Source organism: Dermochelys coriacea, chromosome 1 (genome assembly GCF_009764565.3).
Source record: "Dermochelys coriacea isolate rDerCor1 chromosome 1, rDerCor1.pri.v4, whole genome shotgun sequence".
Lineage (NCBI taxonomy): Eukaryota > Metazoa > Chordata > Testudines > Dermochelyidae > Dermochelys > Dermochelys coriacea.
In genome coordinates, this window is record NC_050068.2 from 232,752,881 (window position 1) to 232,772,559 (window position 19,679).

A 19,679-nucleotide genomic window follows, 5' to 3' on the forward strand; every position below is an offset into this window, starting at 1 on the left:
TCATGGGGTAAATCACTTGGTTGCCACTCCTTACCACCATCAAACAAATGGCATGGTGGAGAAGTTTAATGGAACTTTGGGGGCCATGATGTGTAAATTCATAAATGAGCACTCCAGTGATTGGGACCGAGTGCTGTAGCAGTTGCTCTTTGCCTACAGAGCTGTACCCCATCCCAGTTTAGGGTTTTCACCCTTGTATATGGCTGCGAGGTTAAGGGGCCATTACAGTTGGTGAAGCAGCAATGGGAGGAGTTTACACTTTCTCCAGGAACTAACATTCTGGACTTTGTAACCAACCTACAAAACACCCTCCGAACCTCTTTAGCCCTTGCTAAAGAAAACCTACAGGATGCTCAAAAAGAGCAAAAACCCTGGTATGATAAATATGCCAGAAAGCGTTCCTTCAAAGTAGGGGACCAGGTCATGATCTTAAAGGTGCTCCAGGCCCATAAAATGGAAGCGTCTTGGGAAGGGCCATTCACGGTCCAGGAGCACCTGGGAGCTGTTAATTATCTCATAATATTCCCCACCTCCAACCGAAAGCCTAAGGTGTACCATATTAATTCTCTAAAGCCCTTTTATTCCAGAGAATTAAAGGTTTGTCAGTTTACAGCCCAGGGAGGAGATGACGCTGAGTGGCCTGAAGGGGTCTACTATGAAGGGAAAAGTGCTGGTGGCGTGGAAGAAGTGAACCTCTCCATGACCCTTGGGCGTATGCAGCGACAGCAGATCAAAGGAGCTGTGCACTACCTACGCGCCAACGTTCTCAGCCACCCCAGGGCTGACTGAATGGGTTTATCACTGTATTGACACAGGTAATGCTCACCCAATTAAAGTCCAACCTTACCAGGTGTCTCCTTAAGCTAAAACTGCTATAGAACGGGAGATCCAGGATATGCTACAGATGGGTATAATCCACCCCTCTGGCAGTGCATGGGCATCTCCAGTGGTTCTAATTCCCAAAGCAGATGGGGAGATATGTTTTTGCATAGACTACCTTAAGCTAAATGCTGTAACTCACCCAGACAACTATCCAATGCCACACAGAGATGAACTATTGGAGAAACTGGGACGGGTCAGGTTCATCTCTACCTTGGACTTAACCAAGGGGTACTGGCAGGTACTGCTAGATGAAACCGCGAAGGAAAGGTCATCCTTCACCACACGTCGGGCTGTATGAATTTAATGTACTCCCTTTCCGGCTGCGGAATGCACCTGCCACCTTCCAAAGACTTGTAGATGGTCTCCTAGCAGGATTAGGAGACTATGCAGTCACCTATCTTGACAATGTGGCCATATTTTCGGATTCCTGGGCAGAACACCTGGAACAGCTACAAAAAGTCTTCATGTGCATTAGGGAGGTAGGACTAACTGTTAAGGCTAGGAAGTGTCAAATAGGCCTAAACAGAGGGACTTACCTTGGACAACCGGTGGGTCAAAGAACTATCAACCCCCTACAGGCCAAAGTGGATGCTATCCAAGAGTGGCCTGTCCCAAAGTCAAAGAAACAGGTCCAAACCTTCTTAGGTTTAGCCGGATATTACAGGCGATTTGTACCGCAATACAGCCAAATCGCCACCCCACTGACAGACCTAACCAAAAAGAAACAGCCAAATGCCATTCAGTGGACCGAAGAGTGTCAGATGGCCTTTAACCAGCTTAAAGCGACTCTCATGTCTGACCCTGTGCTAAGGGCCCCAGACTTTGACAAACCATTCCTAGTAATCACAGATGCATCCGAACGTGGTGTGGGAGCAGTTTTAATGCAGGAAGGACCGGATCAAGAATTCCACCCTGTAGTGTTTCTCAGCAAGAAGCTGTCTGAGAGGGAAAGCAACTGGTCAGTCAGTGAAAAAGAATGTTATGCTATTGTCTACGCTCTGGAAAAGCTACGCCCATATGTTTGGGGATGGCGTTTCCACCTGCAAACCAACCATACTGCGTTACAGTGGCTTCATACCGCCACGGGAAATAACAAAAAACTTATTTGGTGGAGTTTAGCTCTCCAAGATTTTGATTTCTACATACAACACATCTCAGGAGCTTCTAACAAAGTGGCTGATGCCCTTTCTCCCGTGAAAGTTTCCCAGAATCAACTGGTTAAAATCGTCCTTGAGATGTGAAAAAGATTGTTAGTCTTTATATAATTGGTAGTATATTTAGAGATGCGTCTTATTAACTCTGTTTTCTCCTAGAGCTCCAGGAAGAAATCACAGGCAGCGTTTCACCCTATCTGTGATTTGGGGGGCATGTCAAATATAAAGGGAAGGGTAAACACCTTTAAAATCCCTCCTGGCCAGAGGAAAAACCCTTTCACCTGTAAAGGGTTAAGAAGCTAGGATAACCTCGCTGGCACCTGACCAAAATGACCAATGAGAGGACAAGATACTTTCAAAGCTGGAGTGGGGGGGAGAAACAAAGGTTCGCTCTGTCTGTGTGATGCTTTTGCCAGGAACAGAAAAGGAATGGAGTCTTAGAACTTAGTAAGTAATCTAACTAGATATGTGTTAGATTCTGTTTTGTTTAAATGGCTGACAAAATAAGTTGTGCTGAATGGAATGTATATTCCTGTTTTTGTGTTTTTTTGTAACTTAAGGTTTTGCCTAGAGGGATTCTCTATGTTTTGAATCTGATTACCCTGTAAGGTATTTACCATCCTGATTTTACAGAAGTGATTCTTTTACTTCCATTAAAATTCTTCTTTTAAGAACCTGATTGCTTTTTCATTGTTCTTAAGATCCAAGGGTTTGGGTCCATGTTCACCTATGCAAATTGGTGAGGATTTTTATCAAGCCTTCTCCAGGAAAGGGGGTGTAGGGTTTGGGAAGAATTTTGGGGGGGAAAGACATTTCCAAGCGGGCTCTTTCCCTGTTATATATTTGTTAGACGCTTGGAGGTGGCAGCAATAAAATCCAAGGGCAAAAGATAAAATAGTTTATACCTTGGGGAAGTTTTAACTTAAGCTGGTAAAAATAAGCTTAGGGAGTTTTCATGCAGGTCTCCACATCTGTACCCTAGAGTTCAGAGTGGGGAAGGAACTCTGACAGACCAAAAATGATATCAAAAGCACCTCTGGATCACAGATTAGTGTTTTCAGGGAAATAAATCTTGAATTGAACACAGACTAATCCAGACCTCATTTTTATGGTTCATTTCTTGGGGAGGGATAGAGAGGGTGCCCTAATGAAAAGAAAATCTGGGAATGAATTTCCCTTATTCAGTTCTTGGATTTAGGAGAATGGATTATACCAAATGTTAACTCCTCCTCCTGTGTGAATTGAATTTCTTAGTATGGATTGCCTCCTTGACACACGCACACGTGAAAAGAAAGATTGGAGAAAGTTTCCATGCATAGCTGGAAAATCATAACCACTGGAAATGAGGATTCCTTAGGAGAATGAAGCATGTTCGAAAGTTAAATTTTATTTGTTCATAAGGTCTGCACATTACAACAAGCATATGTTTAGTTGTTGTGGACAAAAGCTCGTTTCACTTTTGGAAGATCAATGAAATATTAGCTCCAGAGATGGACAGTAACTAGAAAGCCAATATATGCGCACTCTATGCAGTTTTTATACTGCTGGAAGTTAACTTTCATAGATTACAGATCCTTAAGATCTTTCTGGATGCTCCACAATGTATCTGCACTCTTCTTGAGTTGAGCCACCTCCTCATCCTTCAACTTCTGGTTGATTACGCTTGTTAATCCAGAGGCACTTAACACACAAGGAAGGCTCAAGAAGACTTCATTCTCTATGCCATACATGCCCTGCCACAAACAAACAGAAAGTAGATCAAACAGGACACTCAAAACCAAAATCTGCTTTCAGTTACATTGGCATAAACCTAGAGTAAACCCATTGACCTCAGAGTTATTTTAGAGTTGCACAAACGTGACTGAACGTAGCATTTGCCCTTAGCTTGAAAATATAGCTAGTTAGAAACCCTTACAATAAAATGATTGGCATTCCTGAGATTGGCTTTGAGATGAAAGGAGCAACAGTTCAAAGTACCCACAACCTCTGCTCTGTCAGGGGACCTAGAGTTGGCTGGTGCAGCCCCCAAAATGCTGATTCTGTTCCTCTCCCAGACAACCTCTGCCAAGAAGATCCTATGGAGTCCCAGCTGGAATTTTAAGAGTTATTTTCCCTTTGGGGCAAATCCTCCTTCAGATTCAGCTGCACTCCACCAGAGAAAATTTCGCACACAAATTAAAATTTTGCACTGGGTAAAGGCAATACATTCTCTTTACAATTCCCCGTGGGGGGGGGGGGAGGGGGAGGAGGAAGAAAGGTCATTTCAGTTAGTGGACTTCAAACCTACAATAGTAATTTCCATTATAATACTATTTCTAGTTCTTTTCAAGTTCATAGAGTAGTATCATTTTACAAGGATTCCTTCACAAAGAATTTAGCAAATTCAGTAGCGTCCAAGCACATATAACACAGTCATCATACCAGAATAAACTACAGCAGTTGACTTAACAGTCTCTCTTACCTTCACCATGGTTGACACTGGGTGAACCCGGCACAGATTTTTCAGCATAGACTCAATTAGATCAGCAACACTAAAGCCAATGGCCCAGTTAGTGTATCCTTTAAGTTTTATCACTTCATAGGCACTAAGAGAAAGATGAAGAAGACACAATTATATATATTAAGGTGGCTTTCAAGACATTTTCTGAATACTACATCAGTCTTCAGGTAACGTTTTAAAATGACTGAAGTACTGCAATACATTTAGTTATAGAACTTAATATCCTTACTCAATAATATTTTAGCACGGGGAGATGAGTGGAGTCTGCATAATCCGTATTTTCAATATGTTAATCCAATTATACTAGTGCTAGGTATTACACAGTACGTATTCTAATAATGGTAAGAACAGGGTACTGCTTTGTGATGGTAAGCAGAAAATATAAAACACAGATTCTTTACTTTAGTCAATTAAATCATTGAAGCAAAGAATTAGAATGACACTGTCTAGCTAATAAATTTTATACATTTTATATACACATACACACAAAAACTCCTAAGAAGTCAACATCACACACTGAGTATGAACATATCAAACACACCAATATTTAATACTTTTAACCTTGGCATTTCTGGATACTTTACAAAAGCATTCTCCTGATTTTATAAATGGGGCAAGTAAAGCAGAGAAGGAGTAAGTGACTTGCCCAACTTTATAAAAGAAAGTCAAAGAGAGCCAGACACGGAATCCAAATTTTCTGACTCCAATTCTTCTACTCTTCCCACAGAACCATATTGTCTTCTGATAAACACACAAAAAGAAAAACAGTATTGTGGCACCTTAGAAACTAACAAATTTATTAAAGCATAGGCTTTCGTGAGCTACAGCTCACTTCATCAGATGCATACAGTGGAAAATACAGTGGGGAGATTTTATATACACAGAGAACATGAAACAATGGGTGTTACCATACACCCTGTAATAAGAGTTATCAGGTAAGGTGAGCTATTACCAGCAGAAGAGTGGGGGGGGGGGGGAGAACCTTTTGTAGTGATAATCAAGGTGGGCCATTTTCAGCAGTTTATAAGGACAGTAGGAGGGGAAAAACAAGGGGAAAGGCTGACAAACGAGGTGCTGTCGTCATCATGAATAGGTCAGAATATGAACAAGAGGCTGCTAGGCAGCTCTTCAACACCTCTTTCTACAAGCCATTACCCTCTGATCCCACTGAGGGTTATCAAAAGAAACTACACCATCTGCTCAAGAAACTCCCTGAAAAAGCACAAGAACAAATCCGCACAGACATACCCCTGGAACCCCGACCTGGGATATTCTATCTGCTACCCAAGATCTGTAAACCTGGAAATCCTGGACACCCCATCATCTCAGGCATCGGCACCCTGACAGCAGGATTGTCTGGCTATGTAGACTCCCTCCTCAGGCCCTACACTACCAGCACTCCCAGCAATCTTCGAGACACCACTGACTTCCTGAGGAAACTACAATCCATCAGTGATCTTCCTGAAAACACCATCCTAGCCACTATGGATGTAGAAGCCCTCTACACCAACATTCCACACAAAGATGGACTACAAGCCGTCAGGAACAGTATCCCTGATATGTCACGGCAAACCTGGTGGCTGAACTTTGTGACTTTGTCCTCACCATAACTATTTCACATTTGGGGACAATATATACCTTCAAATCAGCGGCACTGCGATGGGTACCTGCATGGCCCCACGGTATACCAACATTTTTACGGCTGACTTAGAACAACGCTTCCTCCGCTCTCATCCCCTAATGCCCCTACTCTACTTGCACTACATTGATGACATCTTCATCATCTGGACCCATGGAAAAGAAGCCCTTGAGGAATTCCACTATGATTTCAACAATTTCCATCCCACCATCAACCCCAGCCTGGACCAGTCCACACAAGAGATCAACTTCCTGGACACTACGGTGCTAATAAGCGATGGTCACATAAACACCACCCTATATCGGAAACCTACTGACCGCTATTCCTACCTACATGCCTCTAGCTTTCATCCAGATCATACCACACGATCCATTGTCTACAGCCAAGCTCTACGATATAACCGCATTTGCTCCAACCCCTCAGACAAACACCTACAAGATCTCTATCAAGCATTCTTACAACTACAATACCCACCTGCTGAAGTGAAGAAAAAGACTGACAAAGCCAGAAGTTACCTACTACAGGATAGGCCCAACAAAGAAAATAACAGAACGCCACTAGCCATCACCCTCAGCCCCCGACTAAAACCGCTCCAACGCATCATCAAGGATCTACAACCTATCCTGAAGGATGACCCATCACTCTCACAGATCTTGGGAGACAGGCCAGTCCTTGCTTACAGACAGCCCCCCAACCTGAAGCAAATACACACCAGCAACCACACACCACATAACAAAAATACTAAACCAGGAATCTATCCTTGCAACAAAGCCCATTGCCAACTGTGTCCACATATCTATTCAGGGCACACCATCATAGGGCCTAATCACATCAGCCATACTATTAGAGGCTCGTTCACCTGAGCATCTACCAATGTGATATATGCCATCATGTGCCAGCAATGCCCCTCTGCCATGTACATTGGCCAAACTGGACAGTCTCTATGTAAAAGAATAAATGGATACAAATCAGACGTCAAGAAATAGAACATTCAAAAACCAGTCGGAGAACACAGTCTCTTTGGTCACTCGATTACAGACCTAAAAGTGGCAATTCTTCAACAAAAAAACTTCAAAAACAGACTCCAAGGAGAGACTGCTGAATTGGAATTAATTGAATCCAGTTTGCAAATTAACTTAGGCTTGAATGAAGACTGGGAGTGGATGGGTCATTACACAAAGTAAAACTATTTCCCCTTGTTTATTTCCTCTCCTACTGTCCTTGTCAACTACTGGAAATGGCCCACCTTGATTATCGCTACAAATGGTCCCACTCCCCCCTGCTCCCCTGTTGGCAATAGCTCACCTTTCCTGATCACTTGTGTTACAGTCTGTTTGGTAACTCCCATTGTTTCATGTTATCTGTGTATATAAAAATCTTCCCACTATATTTTCCACTGTATGCATCCGATGAAGTGAGCTGTAGCTCATGAAAGCTTATGCTCAAATAAATTTGTTAGTGTCTAAGGTGCCACAAGTACTCCTTTTCTTTTTATGGATATAGACTAACACGGCTGCTACTCTGAAACCTGATAAACACACACACACTGATCCTGTAAATCCTGCATTAGTCTTTACTCATATAGTTAGCTGTCCCATTTACGTCAATGGGGCTAATTCAGTGAGTAAGGACTATTCGTAGGAGAAAGCACATGCTGGATGTGGCCCTGTAAGAGTTGGGGATCATCTTCATACAGATGTTACCCTGGTTTAACTGAAGGCATGATGTTAAACCATCTACTTAAACCAGTGTAACTTTGTGTTTAGGTCAGGTCTTCTTACATTTGCAAATGTAAATACCCAAATGAATGTGCAGTCAAGATCTATTCAAAGTGATTAAGGTGGAAAAGAAGTGCTTTAGACACTTGTAACATCATGCTCCACCTTATTCCCCATTCACTGTACCTGTCAACCACCAGTTTGTGGACTTCCTTCCAATTCTCACTGTCTCTGTCAGTACCCATGGTCGGATTAAGCTCCTGGAGGGAAACGCCTGCCACATTCACTCCACTCCAAACAGCCACTGTAATACATGTCAGAGAGAGTATGTAAGTTTCAGTTACGATTACAATTCCTCCCCACTCCACTTTGTTCAGGTTTTGCCTTTTATTTGTTAGGCAAAGTAGCAGCTAAGATGGTATTGTATCTGTTATTATTTCACTGTACTGGGTTCCAAGAGCTCTGGTAGGTGAGAGGGGAGAATGCTATAAAATGATTAGCATCATATCTGTCAATATTTTAATTACAAAGCTCTCTGCCCTTTGAAGGGTTAACAACTTGCTCTTAATATTTGTTTTGGCTTGAAATCTGGAAGACAGTTTATAACTCTAGGAAATTGATATCTGCCCCACGTCAACTGTCTAACTCCTAAAATTGTATTTATTTTAGAAACTGCTTTGGGAGGCATTGGCAAGGCAAAAATAGAGAGAAATTAGTGCTTGTTGATCCACACAGAGGCACTGGGGTCTGCCTCCATGAACACTGCTCACTCATCCTCCTGTCTTGAGCATAGAGAGTGGAACACATCTATCTACAAAGGAAGAGGATTCATGCGAGCCCCAGAATGGCAATTCCCTCATATAACACAAACTTCAGTGGCGAGGGAGAACTCATCCTCTGATCCATTAAGGTCCAGTGAATACTGATAAATGCGGGAAAGGGAGAAGCAGCCATACACAGAAGCAGTAAGTATGATCACAAAGCGTTTACATACAATCAGCCAAATTCTGCCCTTCGTTATGGAACTGCACACTGGTGTCCGTAAACCCAGATGTGGGTCTTCTGTTTGTTATCATCTTTTATTATTCTCGTTAAATAGTATTGAGAAATATACACCAAAATACTGTTTGTATTTGACTTAAATCAGAACTTCTCAGCATTTTTGTGATTTACAGTAACAAAAACTCTGCTGGTAACCTGCCGAGAAGAAATATTGCAGTCTCAAAAGTGTGTTATTGAAATCACATGCTGTAATACACAAGTAACTACTGAGTGACCAATAACTCTTAAGGTTCAGCTTCAGACGGAAGAAAGAGTTGGTATTTTCAAAACAAGATTTAACTACATATCTTCCATTATTCTTTGAAAATCTCAACCACAGTCATTGTTATGAGACACAGAGGTTTTTTTATTTATATATTTATAAAGGCTGGAATTAGTGGTTAGTGATCCATAATTTTACATAGACCACCATAAAAGAATATGAGAGGGGGAGTGGGTATGACATTAAAAAAATAAGACAACTGTTCAACCATTTGAGAAATTAGATCTGGTACTCCCACATACACAGAAAACAGCTGACCAAGTATCAGCACATACCAGCTCTTTCAGGACTTTCCACCACTTTCAAGGCATTAGCTATTTATCTGTGTCTCTCATTCCAAAAGACAGCAGACGTGTTCCTTACCACTAGAATCACCATGTTCTCCTAAGATCCAGCCATGGCAGCTGGTGGGGTGGATGCCAAGTTTTTCAGCCATCAGATGGCGAAATCTAGCTGAATCTAGATTGCAGCCACTTCCAATCACACGATGTTTGGGCAGCCCACTTAGCTTCCAGGTGACATAAGTCAATATATCCACTGGAAAAGAGAATAAAGACAGTGAGGTGATTAACTTAGCCATATACAGATTTACTTAAATTACTGCCTTAGTGCGTGTGACAGGGTAGCCTCTTACGAGTCAGAGAAAAAGAGTGTGCAGCTTGGTTCACTTGTATAAAGCATCTTGGGCCTAACCAGAGCAGAGGATAGGATAGCTTATCTCACTTGTGGAATCTTGGGGCTCTGTTTGCAATTAAAAAAGCCATTTTTTAGGAGTTCACTGGAGGGTATGTCCTAGAGGCTAAAACCAGGAGAGGTTTCTCCTCAGTATGGCTGGAAAGAAATTGGGCCCCGGGGGCACAGGAACTGAGTTAGGCTAGTTAAATATTCCAGGGAGTTGTTGTGTTTGGAGATCTTACCATCCACTTGAGAATCTAACTTAAATGTGACTCAAGTAAATGGATTTATAGTAAAACATATCTGAATTTTCAAAGGCACATTTCTTGTTTCAAATAATTTGCAATATATTTTGTATATGAAAAACAAGATACTTCTGCACAGAACTGTCTTTGGACGAGGACTGCCTAATTTACATCATGGCACTAAGTGACTTCTATGCATTAGACGGTATGGTGCTATTTTCAGGCAGCTCAAATTAATAAGCTATTTGGGAATGGTCCAAAAAAACCTAAATACATAAAAAACTAAAGGGGTAAAGAAACTAGAATAGTTTCTGAGAAAGACAGGCAATAGTAATGACAAGTCATGCCTTAGAACCAAATGACTGGACTTCGAAGGCCAATAATTTGTTTTGGGAGTTACATAACTTGCAAAACTCAGGTCCCAAGGGCCCGTAGTGGAGACATGGTGCAAGTTATTGCTGCGCAAATGACGGCCCATCTCCTGATTAGTCATGGCTGCACAAACAGCCACCAGGCAGATTACTCCTGATCCCGTCAGACTCATCTACGCAAAACAGGGGGCAGAATGTCAGGGATATGCATTCTAACCCATGTGGGCCAGACACCCAGATCCACTGTACTAAATCATCTATAGTTCCAACCACAGAAGACGGGGAAAGCAGGAGCTCTACAAGTTTGGTGAAAGCATAGGGCACAGTAAAAAAAACAAACAAAAAACGCAACACATAGTTCTCCTCTCCCAGCACTTTTTGGTGAGCGACAGCCAATTTAATCTTTAAATAACTTTTATAAATAGGAATGTGAAACTTTAATCTATATTAAACTGTTATAGTTGGGTTTCACTTACTGAGGCAGCAGCTTAAAAAACATCAGCACTTGTGAAATGGTGCACCTCTGGCTCTAGAGAATATCTAACCTTATTGTAAGAATGCTATTATTACACCCTACTCCCATGCTTCCTAACTGATGGCACATTCTGGAGTAATGTCTTGCTCAGCTTGGGTCTAAAGGAACCAGAGCAGAATACCAGGCATAGCTTGTCATTTCTCTCTCTCAGGTATTTCTGGTGTCTATAAATGTGGTATTAATGGCCAGTCTGGATCCTCCAGTGCAAAAGCTATAGTGTGAACATGTACAATTTTTTGTATCCTAATGCAATCTCTAGTACATATTTACTCAAATGTTTCTATTCTAACTTTACCTCCCCAGGCGATCTCAGTAAAAGCGAAGTTAAGGAGTGTGCGGAACAGAATTCCAGGATGTCTGAAGTTTGTCCTCAACACACAAACTTTTCCTAAAACTATATTCAAGGAAATTTTTAATTTTACATTTCAGTCTTGTGTTTGTGATCAGTCAATGATGTTAATACATTCTCGAGCTGGATTTGTCATTCAGACAGATAGCCATGTCTTTGCATCTGGATCCTTAGGTGCTCATAAAAGCTATAATTAAACTAGTTCAAAAAATGAATTATTGAAATCGCACCTTCTTTCACACTCATGGGGTTCTGAGCCAGGCTCCTTAAACTACTAGCAGCTTTTAAGCCAATATATGTAGAGCTTTGAAACATAATAAATGTCAAGCAGGGATTTTAAACACAGTTCAAAGTCCTGCATACACAGGGCGGCCACAGTAAATGTAAATCATGTTTGCATTTCACCACTAGTTGCGGTCACCACAGAACTCTCTCTGTACAGAAGACACACACATTTCTACATACTTACTACTGTAACTAGGCAGAACTTCAAATTAAAGGCCAGTTCTACAAAACTCATGAATTCCACTTTGTAAATTAAAATACTGTTTTACCTGGGTTGGAAACCACAAGGATGGTGCAATTGGGACTATACTTGATAATCTGAGGAATAATAAATTTGAAGACATTCACATTCCTCTGGACCAGGTTCAGGCGACTCTCCCCTTCTTGCTGACGAACTCCTGCAGTTACTACCACAATCTTAGAATTAGCTGTGACAGCATAATCTATAGAGGAGAAGGGGAGAAAAATATAGAACACAGTTGAATAAAGTCATCGTCAAGAGCAATGTGCAACTACAGACAGCTCTAAATAGCTCCACCTGTGTGTAAAATAGAACATTTTTCATTTCTGGCCAGACTCTCTCAATAGGTCCACACAATTTCTTAGGAGATGGTGCTGTTATCTAGTGATCAAATCAGGACATAGAGATTTAGGATTTTGGTCTCAACTTTGCAGTTCTGTAGTTTTGGATAAGTCATTTAGCGCCTCTGGGCCTCAGCTTTCTTACCTATAAAATAAGGTTAGTATTTTCTCCACCTCTCAGGGATTCTGAAGTTTCTTTAATATCTGTTTTATGATTCTTGGTTGAAATCCACTACAGATACACAGTTCAGTGTTAATTAGGGATGGGAAAAGGAGAAACGATTTAGATTTTGAAAAATCAAAGTGGTTCCAGTTTTAGCGGAATGCCCCTCATTTGTTTAAATATGTTATCTGCTCTTTTCCCCAAAGTCTTAACCTAAGCCTCAACTTTCACAGGTAACATCAAGCCCTGAGTTTGTTGCCAGAATGCAAGACACTGAATGCGTTCCCATTTGTAAATTTACAGTATATCTGTATTTTAAAAGCAAGATCCCAAGTTTACCTTTGTCTGCCACAATCTTATGAGTTTGGAGGAACAAGCTCCCATGTTGCAGATCCATCATTTCTCCTTTTAGTTTGTCTTCCAAAACATCAACCAGAGCAAGCTCATCACAAAGACTCTGTGTGGGGAGTGAACGGGATACAATATTGATATCACACAAAGGACTCACTGTGTATTATTTTTCGAAGCTTCCTTTGTTGAGTTAAACTACATCATTACTTTTTATATGGAGCTCTTTAGGCTACATCTACACTAGAGTCCTTACAGTGGCACAGCTGTACTGAGGCAGCTGCGCCACTGTAAGCTTTCTCGTGTAGCTGCTCTATGCCAACAGGAGAGTTCTCCCATTGACATAATTAAACCACCGCCAATGAGGAGCAGTAGCTCTATCAGTGGGAGAAGCTCTCCTGCTGACATAGCACCATGCACACTCCCATTTATGTCAGCAAAACTTGCGTTGCTCAAGGATGTGTTTTTTTAGCATATTTTTCTGAGTAAATAGCTGAACTCTCTATACTAGTTGTAAGAATTACATTCTGCTCTATATCCAAGCAAGACAGTATTTCAAGTATTTGCCCCAGATTTTTGATGGAAAACTCACATTGCTATCAGTTACCTCAAATTAACATTCAGTGACAGAATACTGCTTCAACCAGCTTAATTAAAGTTTTAATTAAAATTGCACATGGTCAAAAGTTTTCACAAAAATATTCACCATATTTTGACCAGCTCTAAATCAGAACCATTCCTAATTCTCCCCACCTGGACGGCTAAAACAGCATCAATTTGTTAAACTTAAGTTCAGCCACATTTGGTTGTTGTCCAGCAGGGGCAGATTGGGAGATCGTCTCCAAAGTTCTCCCACTCCCCAAACTTTCAGAGATTTTGGAGGGGTGATAGACACTTTCTACTTCAATGACTAAAATATGAGATGCTTTTAGGATTAATCTCCCTCTGGCAGATACACTTGGTTGTGGCAGTGGTGGTTTGGATTTTCTGTGGCTGTTTTTTTTGTTGTTGTAGAAACTTTGGCATCACTTGTATAGCTTGTCATGCCAATAAAAGTATACTGAAACTCTGTTCAGGACTTCTCTCTACTACTGCTCTATGTGCCTAAGTCCATTTGAAAATGGGCATCTTAAGTCACCTGTGTGCTTCTGAAAACTTTACCCTCAAGCAAGCATCTCTGTCTTGTCTGCTCCTCTGTAAAATTGATAATAGGTTCCTGTATCATTATGAGGCTTGACTGGTTAGTGTTTGCAAAGTGCTTTGAAAATAGAAAGACTTGAAGCAAACATAACATGACACAATCTATATTTTTAAAAGGCACCTCAAATTCAGTAACACAGAATATGTGTATTAAAATTTAAAAGTACGTATTTTAAAACCATGTTAGTTACAAATCACTTTATTTTATTGCACTCAGAGCAACTTCTTTCCACAGCCAATACCACCAACTATTGCAGGAAAATTCCAAGGGCTTGTACTTGAGTCTTGCTTTATTTTAAAAATCATTTGCAGGGCCAAACTTTGATCTCAGTTATATGAATGTAAATCAAGAATAACTCCAGTGAAGTAGGTTAATTACACAGGTGTAAAACTGATAAAAGTGAGTGAAATCAGAATTAGGCCTATAAAATCTACATCTACGTTCTTTTAAAGATCTAGGACATTTAGATACTTGATCTTGTGACTCTTATTTATCTAAGTAGACCCAATGAAGTTAGGAGCCAAATTCTGCTCTCCTGAAACCAGAGTATATCTGGAATAGCTCCAATGGCTTTGCTGCATGGATATTGGTGTATTCTAGAGAGGAATTTGGCTCAATGGTAGCACTCACATGAATAAAGCCTACAAGATAAGATACAGATACTGCTTAAATGCTTTTACAAAAAGATATAGTTCACCTTTAAAGATGTGTCAAAAGTATTTCAAGTTCTTCTGAAAGAGCACACAGGTCTCAATGACATCTTATTGCTAACTAGAAGCAGAGGTGAAAAACACAACCCCCTTCAAGAATAAAATTAACACCACTCGTGTATATTAAATGAGATGCTATACCAGAAAAAATGAACTCCGAACGATAATTTTAATAATGTCACATGGATGGTGATGAATTTGATGTGCTAAAAGAATCAAACTCATTGCACGTACACCTGATTTTAAGATAATATTGGGTAAGTGCAAAATTTAGGCTACGGCTTAATTGAAGGCAGCATCCATTTTGTGGAGTCCAACAGTCTGAGAGTTCATAAAGCAAGGCACAATTATCAAGATTGCTCAACGCCCACAAACAGTTTGTTCCAAACATGTTTTTAAAGTCCAACTGGAATTTTTAAGGAAGTGATGCCAATTCTGAGCCAAAATGATGAATCAGGCCCTGGATGAATGAAGAAGGTAGTAAGTTGAGTGTGTATAGTTTTGGTGTCCACAGCACATTTCACAATGATCTCTGGTCTGTCTCTATTTAAGTTCTTTCCCCACTCCGTCAGTCCTGCTATCAAGTAGCGGACTCTGGACTCATTTCCCAAAGGCCTGGAAGGTTGGAAGAATCAACAGCAAAAAAAGTTTGGCAAGTGGTTGCAGACCCATTGTACACAAAGCCACCCTGGCGGCCTGCAACGTACGCAGCTTTGGAAAAGGACAATCAGACCTTTTTCTGAACACGAGACACCTATAAGAGTCAGAGAGGAGAGAAAGTGGGAACAAACACAATGAGAAGATGAGCCTAACATGGAGCAGAGGGTTTCATTTAGGAGGAATGCACAGAATTAATCAGACCATTCTCACATTAGTCTGTCATATTTATCTCCATTTTCACACAAAAAAGTCAATCAGGTTTTGTAGCACAATAAAATTCTGATTACTTTCACTCCATATTGTTCTTGAACTATACCTTTCCAAGAATGCTGATGGCACAGGCCATTCCAACTTGGCCAACCCCCACTACAGTGATCTTATTGTTAGGGAGGGTGGATTCTGCTGCAATTGGTGTAATCAGTTTCTCTTGTAAAGTAGCCATTGTATTCTGCAAGAAAAGAGAGACACATACAAAACCCTATAGATTAAACCCAATCACATTTCCCAAGTTCTTCATATTAAAAATAGACAGCTACTTTAGCTTCCAACGCTGAAATTTACAAATAAAAGTGCTATATATAGATATACATCTCCAAGTTACTGAAAACAGTCGTTTATATAACCAACTAGGCAGATGCATGAGCATTGTTGACATTGTCCAATTCCATTTCAATAATTACACTCTACCCACCTAAAATTGTCACTTTAATTTCATTTGGATACAATGTACTTTTTCCTCTCTATATGTACTGTTGCTGTGAGGTGTTAAGACAGCTGCTTTGTGATAGCTGCATTTCAGTGGTGGGTTAAGAACTACTTATAAGTTTGTAAGAGCAGCAAAGAGTCCTTGTGGCACCTTATAGACTAACAGACATATTGGAGCATAAGCTTTTGTGGGTGAATACCCACTTCGTCGGATGCATGTTTATAAGTTTGTAAATCTTTTGAAACCTTCTAGATGGAAGGCACTGAATAAATACAGTGTCACTTAAATGGCTCCCCACTGCTCCCTTCATTCCAAATACATGGCGAGTCTTTTTTGCCTTTGTGGCTTGATGTAGAAATGTTAATATTTCAATCCATTTGCAAATAATAAACTGTGCTAGAACTGAGCTAACATGGCATTCATTTTTATTTAGCATCAGAGACCGCCTTTGCTCAACCTGTAAGTTAGCACCACTAAGACTTGTCTTTTATCCTCTGATTCTCTCCCATCGCTTCCTTTCCCACACCAAATATTTAAAGACAGCCTCTATATTAGGTCCCTATGTTTTGTAATCACATACACACACTCCAATATATATTTGCAAACAGTGACCCTGGTCCTACAAGCTGCTCCATGAGGGCTGACTCCTGCCTGTGCATGAAGCTCCAGTGATGACAACAGGGGATTGGAGCCAGAATTTGTAATTGTGGTTGAGCAACTAGATATCTAGGTGACTTGTGTATCAATCTGTGCCAATCCATGGAGGTAAGTCAAAATTTGTGATTGCCTAAAAGATTTTGGGAGCCAAAAATTAGCGATTGCTTTGGAAAATTTGTCCCAATGCTCATGTATTTCTCTTGATCCACATGCAAGTCAAGGGCAAAACAATCTTAAAATCAGCTAGTATACTAGAGGCAAGAACTCTTGCATCATTTCAATACTCAATGTACAATGTTCAAGAAAGTATTTCCTACGGCATACTGGGAATCAGAGGGGGGAAATGAAACCAGACGAAAATATTCATTATACAGAAACAGTGTTGTTTCATTCTCCCTCATATCTTGCGGCAATTGAATGAGTCAGAGGTCTACTGGAAGAGAAAGGACAGTTTCCTGGTTAAGGCATCTGAAGGCTGCCCTGGAGAACTAAATTCTATCCCAGCCTCTGCCACAGAGCTTCTGTGTGATACTGGGCAAGTTGCTTAAACTAACATTCTCACAGGTGGTCACTCACTATATGCATGTCCCTCATTTTCTGCATGTCCAACATGTGACATGTGGTCCCAAGTTTGCAGAAGCGCTGAACACTCAAAACCGCAAGTAAACGTGACTGGAGCTTTTTTGAACATTATCAATTGCAATAAAAATGTCAAGTACTCTGAAAAAAATCCAGCCCTATGTATCTCAAAATGGATACCTAAAATTAGTGAGCATTTTTGACAATTTTGGCCTTAACCTATCCGTGCCTCAGTTCCCCATCTGTAAAATGGGGGGAATAATACCAGCAAATCTCACAGGGGCGTTGTGAAGATAAAGTCATAAGCGTTTGTAAATCACTCTGATTCTACGATGAGAGCACCACAGAAACACCTGGCAGGAAATTAATAATGTTGTATTCAGTGCAGAATTTGGAGGGAAGGCAGTAAATAAGGCCTGAGGCCCAGCTACCCAGTCCCTGAATGAGGCCTGGGGGAAAATAGTATGTGATCATGTAACTAAAGACCATCTTCATAAGGCACTGGGACAAGGGGGCTGGATTGCACCGGCAATTTTAATATTGCCCTTTTCTAACTTTACCAAAGGGGTGTCCTGTTGGTTTTTGATCCTTTTTTTTTCCTCCCCCCCCCTCCCCCCAACAGCATAGGACCCGAGAGCTCTTCGGGGCAGGATCCGTGTGCTCAGAAAGGACCTAAATGCCCCAAATGTGCCACCTCAGTGATACTGGAGGGGGGAGGCGAGGTGGCAGCAGGCAGTCAGGGTGGGAGCGGGGGCCACAGGCGTTTCAGGGGCTGGGACAGTCAGGTCCGGAAGGGTGGAGACGGCTGCTGGCCTCCTGAGTCATGCAAGCCGGGGCGTGAAGCAGGGCAGGATGCGGTTGGCTTCTGCGCCCCGCAGGGAGCCCGGCTCTCGCCAGACCCACAGCCCCTGCTTCGGCTACCGGACCACGGCTCCTCTTTGGTGTGGCGTCCCCGGGCTGCTGCCGCCCCCCCGGCCCCAGGGCAGCGCCGCGCGGGCCCGGCCACGCACCAGGAGGCGGCCGCGGCAGGAGCGGATCCGCCCCGCGCGCGCGCGCGCGCAAACGCCTGCCCATCTCTCGCTCCTTCCACCCGCTCCCCTCCCCCCCACCCCCACCCCCGCGCCGTGCGCGCGCCCGCCAGGGGGCTGTGGGGGAGAAGCAGCAGCTCGGGCGGCTCAAGGGCACGCGGCTGGTCCCCAGGTCGGCCCGCTGGCTGCACGCGCCGCGCTGCTGCCGAGCGCCCTCCGCTCCGCACCGCCCTCCTTCCCCGGCCGCAGGTGGGGTGGGGAGGCGCCTGCGTGTTAGGCGGCTGCAGCGGGGTCTAAAGGAGAGACACCCCGCCCGTAGCCAGGCGCTGGGGGGCCCTCACGCGGGGCTCCCTGCTCCGGCCTCTAGGCCAGAAGAAAGGGGCGCCGGGAGGGTATTTTCTCTGCCATGCCCTTCCGCACCCCCATCCTGGGAGGGAGACGCTGCAATGCGATGAGAAAAGCGACCCGTCGTCACCTCCATGATCCATCCTCTCGGGGGGCAAGGAATTTGGCAAAGAAGCAGCACCCTTCCCGAAAGGCTCAGTGTTAACCGGGCCTTGTGCAATGGGGGAGTCTGTTGCCTGCATCCCATTGCTCTTTAAATAGCAGCAGCGCTACACTGCAAAGGAGAGGCGACCCCCCCCCTCCCCAAAGTGGGATCCCCTCCTGCTGCCATCCCATCAAGCGGGCCCTGCGGCTACAAAGGGGCAGCGGAGGGACACTGCAGCAATGCACCAGGCAGAGGAGAGCCTGACCCTCACGAGCTGGGGGTTGGGGGGGGCGGGGGCTGTACCCCGCCTAGAGGCCCACAAACCAGGCCCGATAAAAGAGAAAGGGGGGGGGGGGAGATGCGTCCCTACTGGTAAAGCCCCTGCCCCCATGAGCAGGGGCCAGCGCCGCCGTACAGCGCGATACCCACCGGTGTGGGGATGGCTCAGCCGGGCTGGGACGGATGGTGCAGGAAGGAGCCGGAGGAGCAGCAGCCTGCGTCGTGCGGAGCTAAGACAATGTCAGCCCCGGCCGCCGGGGAAGAAAGAGGCGGACCCTGCCCAGCTGCTCGGCGTCATCTCCTCGGGTTACGCTATTGTGATTGGAAACCCGAGCGCTGCCCGCCCCCCAGCCTCACTCAATCCCCTTCAAGGACACGGGCGCACGGCTGCCAACCCCAAATGGGCCAGCCACTATTTGTGTCACTTTCAGGGAGGGGAAAGCAGGACCTGTGGCACCTTAGGGACTAATAAATTTATCTGAGCAGAAGCTTTCCTGAGCTACAGCTCACTTCATCGGATGCATGAAACCTTTCATGAAGGGGGTTTGGTCGCCGCCCGCAAGGCTGCACAGTGCGGCTCTCTCAAGCCAAAATTTTCA

General features: G+C 43.2%; 1 protein-coding gene across 2 annotated transcripts; it reads right to left on the bottom strand.

The window, feature by feature from the left end:
* Positions 1-3,403: 3,403 nt before the first annotated feature.
* LDHB (lactate dehydrogenase B) lies at positions 3,404-19,467 on the bottom strand. 2 transcript variants are annotated; one of them, XM_038378559.2, is made up of 8 exons: positions 19,231-19,467; positions 15,658-15,789; positions 12,762-12,879; positions 11,947-12,120; positions 9,581-9,754; positions 8,080-8,197; positions 4,498-4,621; positions 3,404-3,769 (listed from the first exon to the last, which is right to left on the bottom strand). In XM_038378559.2, exons 2-8 carry the CDS (start codon positions 15,781-15,783, stop codon positions 3,602-3,604), a joined length of 1,002 nt encoding a protein of 333 aa, XP_038234487.1. In that variant the 5' UTR covers positions 15,784-15,789; positions 19,231-19,467; the 3' UTR covers positions 3,404-3,601. The 2 variants fall into 2 exon arrangements, with proteins under 2 accessions (XP_038234487.1, XP_043372328.1); XM_043516393.1 differs by lacking the exon at positions 19,231-19,467 and adding an exon at positions 17,844-18,329.
* Between the last annotated feature and the right edge of the window lie 212 nt (positions 19,468-19,679).

Bases quoted from the DNA above. Each gene is read 5' to 3' on its own strand.
- LDHB (XM_038378559.2), bottom strand. From the start codon at position 15,783: ATGGCTACTTTACAAGAGAAACTGATTACACCAATTGCAGCAGAATCC. The intron at 12,880-15,657 runs GTATAGTTCAAG...CTCCCCACACAG, and splicing joins CCATCAGCATTCTTGGAAAG to AGTCTTTGTGATGAGCTTGC. The intron at 4,622-8,079 runs GTACAGTGAATG...TCTTTCTCTTAG, and splicing joins CACAAACTGGTGGTTGACAG to TGCCTATGAAGTGATAAAAC.